Source organism: Oncorhynchus clarkii, chromosome 13 (assembly GCF_045791955.1).
Source record: "Oncorhynchus clarkii lewisi isolate Uvic-CL-2024 chromosome 13, UVic_Ocla_1.0, whole genome shotgun sequence".
Lineage (NCBI taxonomy): Eukaryota > Metazoa > Chordata > Actinopteri > Salmoniformes > Salmonidae > Oncorhynchus > Oncorhynchus clarkii.
This window is the reverse complement of record NC_092159.1, coordinates 18,465,440-18,481,044: the sequence shown is the minus strand read 5'-3', so window position 1 is coordinate 18,481,044 and position 15,605 is coordinate 18,465,440. Positions and strand designations below refer to the sequence as shown.

The window sequence follows — 15,605 nt, the reverse complement described above, 5'->3', positions numbered from 1 at the left end:
AAGTATGGATTCACATCACGCTCCGCTTTGGTCTCCTCACTACGACGTTCGTGACAGTCACCTTCTCTCAGTCCCCGGAATATTCTCAGAACTCTGTCACAGAGTTCGCAAAAGTCCATCCATAATCTAAATGGCATCCATGACAGCTCTGTGGTTTCACTATCATGTGGTAGGGGCAATTGGTAGGCAAACAACACACACACGTAGGCCCACATCAACTGCAAGCAACCACAGGCAACCAATCAGGACCCCTAACAACAGTTGTCAGAAAGTAGCCTTTCTTGTAGTATTTATGTCAGAAACCCAGTGGTTTACTCAAGACTTCTAAGGCCACACACTGCATGACTTGTAGGCCAGATAGATTACAAAACATTGCATTATCATGTCTGAGGCAACATGTACAGTACTGTCTGCATGCACGGGTCAGTGTACAATCTGTACTAGTACACACTGGCCTGTACATGGAATGATAAAGTCCAGTGAGTTAGAAACCCCAAAACAAACCTAGTATCACAACAACGAGGTAGAGGGTCGTAGAGATCGAATTACAAGTTCTGTGTCGCACGAAAAACATCAATCAACTAAGCATTCACGCTCAAGAGGATTAATCATTTAGCCTTAATCAGTGTCACATGTGGCGGCTTGATGAGATTTTAACTTGATAACCACAAGCAAAACCGAGAGCTGCGGATTTAAAAGGGAGCTGCTCTTGAGTTGCATTTGTATTGAAAACGTGTAATAGAAGCCTGCTGGCGGTTAGAGCTGGTGACGAAATCCATCCATTTACTCTTAAGACAAAATGTAAATTAGAGTGTGCTTCAGGATATGGGTGGGAAACCCAAGAGTATGTCATTAAAAGGTTTGAATTTAAATATTGAGAGAAAGGAGCTACATAAACAACCTCTTCTATAATAGAATGAGTGATTAATGTAACAGACACCAGGAAATGGGAGGGGAGAAGGATGTGCCCATTGAAATGACTAGAAATCCTACATGGAGAGCAAACCTCTGAGTGTTTTTCATTGCAGTTTCACTGTAAAACGGAAGATGTAGATATTGTTTATCAAGGGATTCTTTCAAATTGTCACAATGCCACGGACTAAAGCCTATCTGTAGACGCAAAGGACGATGTTGGCGAATCCTATGTTTTGAGCCGAGTCCAGGATGACATCTGCTCATGAATAATCTAGATTGAGCAGCTTTGATATGAAAAATACTGTGTGGGCCTTGACTTGAGGATAACACAATATGATAAACATAGATATTCTACAATATATGAGAATCGATCTGAAAACCTATAACGTCAGATGTTGAAATGAATATCATAATCAGATCTCAGTCATAGGCCTTTTCTGAGAGTTCCTACTTGAGGAAGTATTGAATTCCAATAAAAAGTTCTATAGCATCTCTGGGGTTTTCAGGTAACGTCCAAGTCCAATTGTAATAGATCAGAGACATCAGGTAGGTCCCCTTCTCTCTGCGACACAGGCCTTATTATAGGCACTGACCCGTGAAATATCAGCCAGCCTCTGAGTGAGTGAGTTTAGCAAAATTATGTAATTTGAAAGGTTGTCACTCCTCACCCCTGCCTGACCCCACAGTGGCACATTTGGGAGTGGGGGATGGGGGATGGGGGGGGGGGGGGGGGTTAAATGGGAAGGGAGAGATGGAAGGGATGGCCCAGATTAACCTTTCTCTTTCTGTCTTTCTATTTCTTGTCTTTCTCTCTGTATCTTCTGTCTTGCTCGTCTCTCACTTTTCTCTCTCTCGTCTCTCTCTCTCTCTCTCTCTCTGTCCCTATTCCGCTGTTTGACTGCAGGGGAATCCCCTCCACTCCAAATCACTAGATGTTACATTCAGAAGACCTGCACGTCTAGTCAGCCAGAGCTTTGTTCAGAGTATATACCCTTCACCATGGCACTGATGCCTTCTGAGTTCCTCGTACAGTAGCCACCTTTTTCTCAGGAGACACAGCAGCTTATCTGATAGCAGCCTACCCAGACATTTTAAAGGTTTTCTTTCTTTCTCGGGCCATTTAAGGAGTGAATTGACACACTCTAATTCACAGCAGGAGAGCTTTGAACTGTGATACATTTCAGCTGGGAAAGTATTCATAGAAATGTGTGACAGAGACTCACTAAAACAAATGCCCATAAATGCCCTTAAAATACTGTATGTTGTATTATGCAGTACACTTAATTTCACAATTACACAATTAATCTAACCTTCTAACCTAACAATACCACTTCACACTTCTCACAACATTAAATAATTACCAGACTCGATATCCATTGCATTCGACATCCACTTGTATAGCGCAATCCTATTTCAGATCATTATAATATTGTATAATGTCACTTTTATTAACACTAATTCCTGTCAGTTATCATCATATGACTTCACCTTACAGCAAATCATTAAGACCACAATCAAGTGTCTAATAAGGGGATGGAGAGGGAAGAGGAGCATGCTTACATTATCAGATGGAGGGACAACTGCACAAGGAAAAACCATACAAACCAGTTGTCATTGTCAGTCTTATTTTCGTCTGAATTTCTCTCTGAAAACCTCCTCATAAAAGAAGGGTGGATGTGTTTTGTGTTCTGAAGAGAGGTATTAACCTTGAAATCCCATAGCTACATACAGATAAAGTCAGGGTTGTGGAGTAACAGATACATGTAAGAAACTGTAACTATAATCCGTTAAATTACCAGAAAAAAATTGTAATCGGATTACAGATACTTTTGAAAAACTAGATGATTACTTTGAGGATTACTTTTAAATTCAGAAAGGATGTTTGCGAAACAAAATCTTTGACACTTCTCTGTTTTCTCAATAACATTCAAATCCTGTCACGTTCCGACCTTAGTTCCTTTATGTCTTTGTGTTAGTTTGGTCATGGCGTGAGTTAGGGTGGGTAGTCTATGTTCTTTTTTCTATGTAGGATTTATGTGTTTGGCCTGGTATGATTCTCAATCAGAGGCAGGGGTCGTTCGTTGTCTCTGATTGAGAATCATACGTAGGCAGCCTGTTTTCCCCATTTTAGTGGTAGGTGATTGTTTTCTGTCTCTGTGTCTTCACCAGACAGAACTGTTTCGTTTTCGTTCGTTCTCCTTGTTATTTAGTTTTTTGTGTTCAGTGTTAATACATTTCAACATGGACATGTACCACGCTGCATATTGGTCCGAATCTTCATACTCCACATCAGAGGAAATCCGCATTGAAAAAAGGCACAAGTTTCAGTTTGCTCCACCCGAGAGTGTCTGACCACAAGTCAGAGAACACTATGATGACACACAAAATGTGTTTGATGGATCGCGGGAAATAAGCAGGAATGGGCTTTTGTATGCTAAAGTCCATGTTATGTCTTCCAATGGTGCGACTGCTGTCGGCACCCAAAGATTATCCAACTTGAATAAATGTTTGGAGGTAAGGATGACTGCAGTGGTGATATCTACGTGGCGCGTTGGGAAAGGGGGATACCTAGTCAGCTGTCCAACTGATTGTATTCAACTGAAATGTGTCTTCCACATTTAACCCAACTCCTCTGAATCAGAGAGGTGCGGGGGGACGCCATAATCGACATCCACATCTTCGGCACCCAGGGAACAGTGGGTTAACTGCCATGCTCAGAACAACAGATTTTTTATATTTTCAGCTCGGTGATTCCAGCAACATTCCGGTTACTGGCCCAACGCTCTAACCACTAGGAACTGTACCTGCCAAATCACACTGCTGCTCTCACATGTAGCTATTTGCGGCTTATGGATTGTGGTTGTTGTGGATGGCTGTTCACAAATCTAAATGTGTATTTGAACCCAATAACTGTCACACCCTGATCTGTTTCACCTGTCTTTGTGATTGTCTCCACCCCTCTCCAGGTGTCGCTCATCTTCCCCAATATCCCCTGTGCATTTATACCTGTGTTCTCTTCTTGTCTTTTGCCAGTTCATCTTGTTTGTCAAGTCAACCAGCGGATTTGTCTCAGACCCTGCTTTTTCCAGTCTCTCTTTTTCTCGCCCTCCTGGTTGGTACCCTTGCCTGTCCTGACTCTGAGCCCTTTATCTAGCGCAAACCATGCTCAGGTAAAACAATTTGGCTAATATATACTTCCACATTTCCAAGTCCTATTCTTGAAGTTCAAGGGGTATAACATTTATTGTAATGACTGGAATACTGATAGACTTTGGTTTTTAATGTAAATATATCATTTAATTGTATTATTATATGTGGTAGTGTCTTGATCGTTATAATAATGAATGTCGGACCAAGGTGCAGAGTATGTTGAGTTCCGCATGTTTATTAAATGAAACTCTCAAAACAATAATCAATAAACGAACAACGAACCGTGACTAACGAGATGCTACGTGCACTAAATAAAAACACATACATTCAAACAATATCCCATAACCCACAGGTGGACAAATGCAACTTAAGTATGATCCCCAATTAGAGACAATGATTACCAGCTGCCTCTAATTGGGAATCATACACAAACCCCAACATAGAAAATTAAACCTAGAACCCCACATATAAATAATAAACTAGACTAAAACCCCTAGTCACGCCCTGACCTACTCTACCATAGAAAATATAGGCTTTCTGTGGTCAGGACGTGACAGGTAGAAAGTGATGGATTAGAAGAAGCCTACATAATCAACCTATAAAGTAAGATTTAACATCCATATATTGCCAGCTATGTAAACTTTAACATTGATTCATCCTGAAATAGATGTCATTCAATTGGTAACATATATTTTTGTCATCTTCTAATGCCTCTTATTTTTTATATATTTTTGAACCTTTATTTAACTAGGAAAGTCAGTTAAGAACCAATTCTAATTTAGAATGACGGCCTACACTGGCCAAACTCAGACGACGCCCTACGGGACTCAAATCATAGCCGATTGTGATACAGGGGAAGGTCATCTAAAAGTAACAGAATGTAATCAGATTACGTTACTGTCGTGTCATGACTATAATTCATGTTTGCATGTTATTTTCTAAAATGATTACATACCACGTTCAATCGTATAACAATTAATTAAGTAGTAATCTGGGGCACCACAGAAAAAAAGTTATTTAACCAGTTACTATCTCCCAACTAAACTCTAAAGATATAAATATATCTTACATCAGTCACAGTCAATTAGTTAATTGTATTTACCTTCAGTCTCATTCTGAATGTTGCAAACTCTTGGATATTTGCATGAACCCTAGAATAAATTATGAATCAGCTATACACAAATTGGCTTAATTATTTATTAACTAACTAAATAATCACACAGAATTACATAAACACACAAACAGGATAGCTTACACATTGATCACTAGACAATGCAATGAAAAGTCCCTAGTGGACTAACCTGATATGATGGCTTGGTAGACAATGGAAAGGGGTGGTGGCAAATAAAGAGCGGGAAAGACAGAGTGGGAGAGACAGTGGGCTTATTGTACATACATGTGAAAAATACGCCCATCGTAAATATGGAGAGAGAGTTTCAGAGTTTCTAACCATTCGTACCTTTCAGCTCACGTTGCATGTAACTGGTCTATAGAGTTGTAGCCATTTCAATGTGGGGACTCCCGTCTTCCAGTCCTTTTAAGCATTCTGGCAAAAGGGCCGTTCTATGATGTCAACATAATGTCTGTGCTCACGTGGGTGCGGTAACTGACTGGTTCAAACTTTTATATGAAAAACAATTCTCATTTAGAAGGCTAACATCACATTTCATCTTCTCACATCCTCTCATATTTAATCATATAAGTTCCACAACATTTAGATGTAAATCTGATAACTGGGAAATATACACATTCAGAGATACAGTTATGTTGTTATACCATCCATAATGAGATCCCAAAACAACAACTGATCTGACAATTGTTCTTTCAGTACCCAAGGGCTATTCCAACTGTTTGGATTACAGAAATAGTGTTTCATTATTCAACCTTTTGATGTTACCGTTTTGGTGGCAGGAATCTCCTTGTAACAAAGAGATTTCTTTCCCCTCCTCCTGCAAAGCCCAGAGGGAGAGTTTCTACAAGGTATTTACGACAGTCATAAAACGGCCAACTTCACCCCTCTCCTCCTCCACGGGAGAGAGAGGGCGCTGTAGAGCGGACCCACTGTAACCTGATCCTTCAGATCTTCACAGGTGAATCATGACATTACTGAGTTTGCGTAATCCAAAAGTTACGTTACTGATTACAATTTTGGACAGGTATCTAGTAACTGTAATGGATTACATTTAGAAAGTAACCTACCCAACCCTGGATAGAGTGTTGTAGCTGGCAATCTAAACAAGCCCAATTACTGGAGTCTGTACTGGAGTCAAACATGGTGCAGTATTATGTGTAACTAACAATAATACATATATGAATTGAAATGAACAAAAAAAAGATGAAGATTGAAACCTCCCTTGTTACACAATGGAAAATAAATGCTGTACTGAAACACATGGAAAAGAAACAAGGGTTTTATAGTTTTCATTAAATGTAAGTCTTGGAATAACAAAACACAGAACATTAAATTAGGAAAGTCTGTTCATTGTTTCTTCTCTCTCTCTCTCTCTCTCTCTCTCTCTCTCTCTCCTCCACCACATCCTAAACAAAATCACTGAGTCCTTCTCTCTCCTTCCCTCTCTCTCCTTCCTTCCCTCTCTCTCCTTCCCTCTCTCTCCTTCCCTCTCTCTCCTTCCCCCTCTCTCCTTCCATCTCTCTTCCTTGTCGTCAGTCTGACTCACTCAACAGGAGAGTGATCTACACACGTCACAGTCTAACTATCTGGGTCCCACAAACACACCGAGAGCCGCATCACTATAATCTTACAAGAATCATTCAACTTTCATTTTGTTGACACACACAATTGCCTGAAAGGACCACAAGCCCTTACTGTGTCACCAGCAAAAAGAACAAGAAAAAACAGTAACGAAAGTAATGAATGAAGACAACCTGTCCGGTACACCGGTACAAAAATATATTGATGGTGGTAATGCTCATAGCTTCCCATTGACTCAAAGGGGGCTTATATAATTCTCCTTTAGTCAGTGTATTTGTAATGCGCTTGTGTTACTCTGTGTTGTTTTTGTGTTTGTCTCCCTGGGAAAGTGGAAGGGGGACAGAGGTACATCAGTGGTACATCATGTTAAACATGCAGTCACAAGAGCAGAGACTAGTCATTGTTCCCCTGGGGCACCCTGCCCAATGCTCAGTAGTGCAATGCTGCTTTGTATCTAGCAGTCTTGTACAAAGCAGTGAGGGAGAGAGAAAAAGAAAAGGGGTAGGGAGAGAGAAAGATGGAGGGGAGAGAGAGAGTAGAAAAGAGAAAGAGGGTGGAGAGAGACTGCACTATTGTTCCTATGATGATTCTGAATACATGTCAGAGGGAGGGAGGGAAAGAAAGAGGGAGAGAGGAAGTGAGCGAGACAGAGAGGGAGATATGAAGAAAGGCTACTAGTCTTACCTCCACAAGGTGCTCTCTGTAACACTCCCCAGGTGAAAGTCGTAGAGTTTGGTCAGAATCAGGATCACCTGGAAACAAAACAAACATTCCCGGTGTTATAAGTATGCAATAAGCCTTTAATTATTCTCTGAGAAGACAAGAGAGACTTGGCACACTTATGTTATATTCTCTTAGAAGAACACCAACCTACGTATTCCATTAAAAAACAATCAAAACCAGCATAAACAACAAAAACAAGCATGATCCTGCAGCTCTGTTCCCATAGCTTTGGTCTGAGTGGTGTGAAGAGCGGGAAAGAGTGAGAGGGAAGTAGGTCTTTGATAACACACGGGTGAATCACAGACCAAGATGGCCACCCATATTCTAGAGACCCAGTGGTCAGATTTGATATCACAACCAGAGGACCAGAGAACTGTGTTTTTTTGACTCGGTGAAGCCTGAAGTGGCGTCTATCACAGAATCCAAAATCAACCCCTATAACTCCTCCTAGGCTGTCATGTAGGAAATGTTCAACTTGTAGTGTATTTAACATTTATAAAAAAGGCTTATGAAGTTTGCAATGTAGAAAAATATATATACATACTTCACATAATCATTTACATTCCCTTGAGCTACAGGATTATATTCCTGCATTCCTGTATTCCTATATTACTGTAGGTCCAAGCTGTATGGCAAAACCCCCCCCCCCCCAACCTATTAGAAGGCACATTTTTCAAAAGTTATTACCATTCTGCTTAAACCTATCCAGCCTAACCTATCATAGATCTACAGAAGAGGCTAGTGGGTAGAAAGGGCCAAGGGATTGATTTGGAATTCAGCGTATGGTAGGCTATAACCTGGGCACATATGGAGTCTATGGAGGAGACAAACAAAGAGTAACATTGGGAAGACAACACTGTCTTTATATAAATGCCACAACAGCCAGATGGTCACAGCGTTACTAACGATTTACATTACCACCTCCGGGTTGCGTCGTTAATTCCAAGGTTGACGCTGGAATTTGTTAAATACAAGAACATGGAACAGAATGACTCGAACCTTAATTACTTACCATTTGTCACGATACAGATGACTTGAAAGTGCGCACGGAGGGAGGAGTTTTTACATAATAAATGCTATTTTCACAGCAGTCGCTTTGTTATCTAACGTTACAAACCGAATAGAATCTGGCTTTAATTATTTATTTGCATACTTGTCTCTTGTTACCGTCCCCCGCTTTGCGCCAAGCGTATGCTTCCTTAAAGTAAACCGACAAGCCTGACTTGAATCACTTCGCTGCAAGGTGATTTGCTAGCTGTCTCTCTTCGTCTTGCCTGACTACATTTAGAGATATACATCAGTAAAATGGAACTCAGGAGGGAGAAGGGAATAAAGCCTACACCAGTTGTTAGACCTGACCTCAGTAGTCCATGTGTACAGGCTCCAGGCTTGGCCTCACTAGCCTGGCTGGGCCTTAAGAGCCCCAAGGACTGGCCTGGACCTCACTGGGGAGCCACTGATGGTTCTCTCTGAGAGACGGTGCCACCACCCCGGGGCCTCTCTGCTCCTCCTAAGACTGTGAGCAGATGGTTCAGGCCAAGCAAGATTGCACTGCCAGAGAGGGCAATGTAGAGAGAGAGGAATAACAACATAGAAGAAGGAAATTGGATTCATGCCATGCCTGTAATATGCAAAGCAAAACTGAGCTTTTCTCGGAGTGTTGATTGTGTGTGTGTGTGTGTGTGTGTGTGTGTGTGTGTGTGTGTGTGTGTGTGTGTGTATGTGTGCGTGTGTGTATGTATGCGTGTGTGTGTGCGTATGCGTGTGTGTGTGCGCTTGCATGCTCCTGTGTATGGAGATTCCTGAAGGGGTCTGATGTTTTGTCAGACAAGCTCGCTCTCCTCTGCCAGGGGGTGGCACCACACAGACAGGAAGCAGTCCCCCTCCATGACAGTATGAATTGAAAATTCACATTGAATCACTGGGGCACCAGCTGAAATCCCAAAGAATACTTTTATCCTGTCAGCTTGTATCACCCTCATGAAAATCATAATTATGTCTCCGAAAATGCCACAAACAGAATACAAACGGTGAAATCAATAAATGTGGGGCAGTTGCAAAGAATACTGAACATTCAGCAACTCCTTGAAACATATTGTCAAGTTTGTTTACATAATGCCTATCTTTGTTGGTTCTGTTTAGTCGACTGACAATGGATTCAATGCAATACGAATGACACAAACTGTAAAGAATTACATTTCACTAGGCTGCCTTTTTTCAAGTATACTCTCCCCACTTCGAAAACCCTAATTGACCGGCAATGCATGGAAGAAAATGTCAGCTTGTTGCCTCGCAATTAACCAACTGTGGTGAAAACATGTTATTAGCATAACTAAATGTCCCATGTCCACAAAGACCCAATTCAAAGTAGCGAACACAACTTTGAATGCTGATTTAGCTCTGCGGCACGCTAGTGATAGGTCCCTAATGACTTTGAGAAAACAGTTAATATCTCCTCCAAGCCAATCGGAAGTTTAATTGTATTAGCCTCGCAAACTGCTGGTGTCTATCGCCGGGGTCAATGCTATGCGGCACGGTTACAAGGACACTAAATTAACTGTGCTTTTCAGTAGTGAATACTGAATGAGTATCTAGTCCCTCAGGAGTGTTAAATCAGTGTGGCGTGGCGGAAACGCCTGGCTAATAAAATAACACCTCAGAATGTCTGTGTCCTTGTGGATAAACTGGCGCAGCATTGCGACCACAGTGTTGCGCCATTCTTGCAATAACCACACAGTAGCGGTGTTATGGAACATGTCACATAATAATCAATAAAACATGAATGTAGTAGTAGTTGACCATTTGCTGATTATATCTTATTTTTTTCTTGAGACACGTGTATAGATGTAGGTTAAGGAGACCTCTGCCTGTTTACACAACGATTCCTCTCATTCAAAGACGTCTGTATCTATTCTACTTGATTGCACACTTAGAATTTAGCTACAGCGCCTTCAGAAAATGTTCATACCCCTTGACTTATTCCACATTTTGTTTAGTTACAGCCTGAATTTAAAATGGATTGAATATATATATTTTCTCAGCCATCTACACACAATACCCCATAATGATAAAGTGATGTCACGTCTACTCCCGCTCCTCACCCTCTGGCGTTCGACATCCCCGATATACTAACCACTTCATCATGAGGCACACCTGGACTCCATTACCTCACTACCTTAGGTTCTTTCCCCAGTTAGTATTGTTTCTGTGTTTATGTGTAGACGCCACTGCTATATTGTCTCGTTCCATGTTTGTTGTTTTATTAAATGTAACACCTGCTTCTCGACTCTCAGCGTCTTCGTTACAGAATACTGACTCAAACAATGGAAGCAGCAGGAAAACAGAATATGGGTCGATGAGCAGGGATGCCTTCTTCCTCAACACCACGACCAGCTGGCACAACTGGGGACGGCTATGGAAGAGGTTCTTTGCAGTGTGCAATGTCTCAAACATACCTGGGAGGCATTGCAGTCAACTAGCAGAGGATATTCTACAAGCAGTCGACCCAACGAGACAGCACAACAACCCATTCAGCAACCCACTCAGGTCAGAGATGTTCGTTTGTCCCCCCTAGATGAATATGACTACAACCCATCTACTGTAAATTCCGTGGCTTCCTACTTCAGTGCTCCCTCTACTTTGGTCCACCAGATGGGAGCCCCTACAACCGAGAGGTACAAGGTTGCCACTGTTATTTCTCTGCTGACTGGGAGGGCGGTTACGGCCATCTGGGAGAGAGGAGAGGAGGAGCTAGATTCATATGAGGGGTTCATGGCTCTGATCAAATGTATCTTTGATCATCCAAAGGAAGGCAGAGACGGGGGTGAGTGCCTACTCCAATTACGACAGGAGGAACAGACAGCTGCCGAGTACGCTCTCACCTTCCGGACAGTAAAAGCACCCAGCGGATGGAATGAGCCGGCGCTTCCTACGCTATTCAGAAGAGGGCTGCGCGAGCAGGTCCAGAAGGAACTAACCTGTCGAGACGACAACCTCTACTTGGACGCACCTCTCCTTGGACCTCTCGACGGCCATCCGTCTGGATAACCCACTTTGGGAGCATCGGTACTCTCATCGCTTCTCTCCCTCCCTCAGTGAAAACTCTGGATCAGAGCCTGAACCCATGGAGGTAGAGGTCACACACCTCCCTGCGGCAGAGCGACACAGACGGAGACAGATGGGGCTCTGTCTTTATTGTGGTCAAGGAGGGCACCAGCTCCAGTGGTGTCTGTTACTTTACAACGTTGGGATCCACAAGAGCAGAGGATTGTCACATCATCTCCCACCTCCTGGGACAGGAGTGAGTATTCCCTCTTCATCGCTTTCTGCTAAACCCTTTTTGGTGTCCATCACACTAGTTGATGTCCCTCATGTACTGATGTACTCACCAGCCTTAGTGGATTCCGGTGCCAAGGGGAACTTTATTGACCAGACCCTTGCCTCCTCTCTTAACATCATCTCATACCCGCTCTCCTCTCCTTTCCCGGTTAAAGCCCTCGATAATCGGCCACTATGATCAGGAACCATCATACACATCGTCCAACCACTCCCCCTCACCGTGGAGTCTATTCATAAGGAGAACATCCCCTTCTTCATCACCAGTTCCCAAGATCATCCTCGGCCTCTCTTGGCTTCAATGCCATAACCCCACCATCTCAATGTCGAGGATGAAAATCACAGACTGGTCACCTGTAAGCCGGAGGACCTGCTTCCCCATCCCTGTGGTTCCACGTCGGTTGAGAGTTCTGTGGTTACCCTTCAGCATAACATCCTGGAGGTATATCAGGACCTGCAGTATGTATTTTCCAAGACCCATGCCACCTGCCTCTAATCGCCCCTGGGACTGTGCCATCAAGCTTGCAGGTTCTGCGCCCCCGCACAGACCCATCTATCCTCTGTTGGTGGCTGAGACCCAGGCCATGGAGTACATCAAAGAGGTGCACCAACAAGGTTTTATGCGCACGTCCACTTCTCCTGCGTTGGCTGGTTTCTTCTTTGTGGCCAAGAACGATGGAGGTTGCGTCCTGTATTGATTACAGAGGATTCCATGAAATCACCACTCAGTACCATTAACCTCTCCCGTTGGTGCCAACAGCCCTCGATCAGCTCCGCGGGGCCTGGTTCTTTACCAAACTGGACCTGCAGAGTGGCTGGAGCGCGCAAGGACCCATTCGTCATTCTCACGAACCATCGGAACCTGGAGTACACACGGACAGCTAGGAGTCTGAATTGACGCCAAGCAAGGTGGGCCCTTTTCTTCACAAGATTTGACTTCACGCTGACCTATCGCCAAGGTTCAAAGAACATCAAAGCCGATGCCCTGTCCAGTCTCTATGATTCGGGAGAGGGTCCTGTCCAGAATGTATCTATAATCCCATCCTCTACAATAGTAGCCCCTGTGGTCTGGGACGTAGATGTAGACATCTGCCAGGCTCTGGAGAGGGAGCCCACGCCCAATAACTGTCCTCCTCCTCCTGAGTGCATCTACGTTCCCACAGGGATAAGGGATCGGCTGCTGACCTGGACACACACAACTGTTGCCGCTGGACATCCAGGTATTTCTCGCACTACCCAATCTATCTCTGAAAAATACTGGTGGCCCACCTTGGCGCAGGACATAACTCACTACGTCAACTTCTGATCCGTATGTGTCGCATCCAAATCCCCCCGTAACGCTCCAGCAGAGAAACTCCTTCCCCTTCCCGTGCCACAGCATCCCTGGTCTCATCTATCCATCTCCCCTCCTCTGACGGTTTCACCACCATTTTGGTGGTTGTGGATAGATTTTCCATATCCTGTTGTTTTATCCTTCTCTCTGGTCTCCCTACTGCTCTCCGGATCGCCGAGGCATTAATCCAGCAGGTCTTCGGCATTATGGCCTTCCGGAGGACATTGTCTCTGACCGTGGCCCCCAATTCACATCACAGGTATGGAGAACCTTTATGTAGAAGCTTGAGGTCACCGTCAGCCTCACTTCCAGGTATAGGCCTCAGTCCAATGGGCAGGTGGAGAGGATGATCCAGGAGCAGGGAGAGTGGGCCCGATTCCATCCATGGGCGGAGTATGCCCAGAATTTGCTTCGTCACTCCTCCACTTGGCTGACCCCCTTCCAGTGTGTTCTGGATTTTCAGCTGGCCCTGACTCCGTGGATCCCGGGTCAGACTGAAGCTTCTGTGGTTGATGAGTGTTTCAGGCGTGCAGAAGAAGTATGGAGAGATGCTCAGGTGAGACACCAGCATGCTGTCCACTGTCAGAAGGAGCAGGCAGACCGCCACAACAGTGCGACCCCCGTGTTCCATCCTGGGAATTGTGTTTGGCTCTCTACCAGGAACCTCCCACTCCACCTGCCCTGCAAGAAGCTGAGCCCTCGGTTTGTGGGGCCGTTCAAGGCTCTCTATAGGATCAACGAGGTGACGTATAGGTTACAGCTTCCCAGAGACTACCATATCTCACCTTCTCAGACCAATGGATCCTGGTCCCCTAGCTGATGCTGTCCCCCGCGACACCCCCTGCCCTCTTGGACATCAAAGGGTGTTTGTCCTATGCCCTCAGATTCCTACTGGACTCCTGACATCGTAGGGGTAGGCTCCAGTACCTGGTGGACTGGGAGGGGTATGGGCCAGAGGAGTGGTGTTGGGTTCCGGTGGAAGATATTGTGGATCCCAACATCATCCGTAAATTTCTACCTTCATAGCCCCGACCGGCCCGCTCCTCGTCCTCTGGGCCATCCCCCTGGACGGCGTTGTCCTGCAGTTGGAGCCGCACGTCAGGGGGGTACTGTCACGTCTACTCCCGCTCCTCCCCTCCGGCATTCGACGTCACCAGTATACTAACCACTGGTCCTGGCATCCATCATTACTTAAACCTGGCACCAATCATTACGCGCACCTGCACTTCATCATGAGGTGGACTACATTACCTAATTTATTACCTCCCCTACATCTGACACTCCCTTAGGTTCTTTCCCCAGTCAGTATTGTTTCTGTGATTATGTGTAGACGCCACTGCTATGTTTTCATCGTTCCATGTTTGTTGGTTTATTAAACGTACCACCTGCACCTGCTTTTCAACTCTCAGCATCTTCTTTACAAGTGAAAACATGTTTTTAGAAATGTTACTACATTTATTGAAAATTAAATCCAGAAATATATATTTTAATAAGTATTCACACCCCTGAGTTAATACTTTTTGGAAGCACCTTTGGCAGTGATAACAGCTGTGAGTCTTTCTGGGTACATCTCTAAGAGCTTTCCACACCTAGACTATACAACATTTGCCCATTATTATTTTCAAAATTCTTCATGCTCTGTCAAATTGGTTGTTGACGATTGCTGACAACCATTTTCAGGTCTTGCCATAGATTTTCAATTAGATTTAAGTAAAAAGTGTAACTCAGAAATATTCACTGTCTTCTTGGTAAGCAACTCTAGTGTAGATGTGGCCATGTTTTTTAGGTTATTGTCCTGCTGAAAGGTGAATTCATCTCCCAGTGTCTAGTGGAAAGCAGACTGAACCAGGTTTTCCTCTAGGATTTTGCCTGTGCTTCGATTGTGGTAGCAGGAACACAAGAGTATGTTTTATTCATGCACATAATGTAACGTGGTTATTTTGATTAATGTTTAATAAAGCACTTCACATGAACAAACTAACAAAAACAAGAAACGTGAAAACCCAAAACAGTCCTATCTGGTGCAAACACAGAGACAGGAACAATCACCCACAAACACACAGTGAAACCCAGGCTACCTAAGTATGTTTCATAGAAAAACAAACAGACTGCCCACCCCAACTCACGCCCTGACCATACTAAATAATGACAAAACAAAGGAAATAAAGGTCAGAACGTGACAGTACCCCCCCCCCAAAGGTGCGGACTCCGGCCGCAAAACCTTAACCTATAGGGGAGGGTCTGGGTGGGCGTCTGTCTGCGTTGGTGGCTCTGGCGCGGGACGCGGACCCCACTTCACCATCGTCTTAGTCCGCCTTATTGTCCGCCTCTGTGGCTTTCTAACCATGGCAATCCTTCTCAATGACCCCACTGGACAGAGGGGCGGAAGCTCTGGACAGAGGGGCGGAAGCTCTGGACAGAGGGGCTCTGGCACCT

General features: G+C 44.2%; 1 protein-coding gene across 1 annotated transcript in view; it reads right to left on the bottom strand.

Moving 5' to 3' along the window:
• The window catches only part of LOC139424541 (VPS10 domain-containing receptor SorCS3-like), a 216,792-nt gene that overhangs the window by 107,905 nt on the left and 93,282 nt on the right, over positions 1-15,605 (bottom strand). Inside the window, exon 2 of the mRNA XM_071176480.1 lies at positions 7,463-7,530. Within this exon, the coding sequence (XP_071032581.1) occupies positions 7,463-7,530 (68 nt within the window). The remainder of the gene's footprint in view (positions 1-7,462; positions 7,531-15,605) is intronic.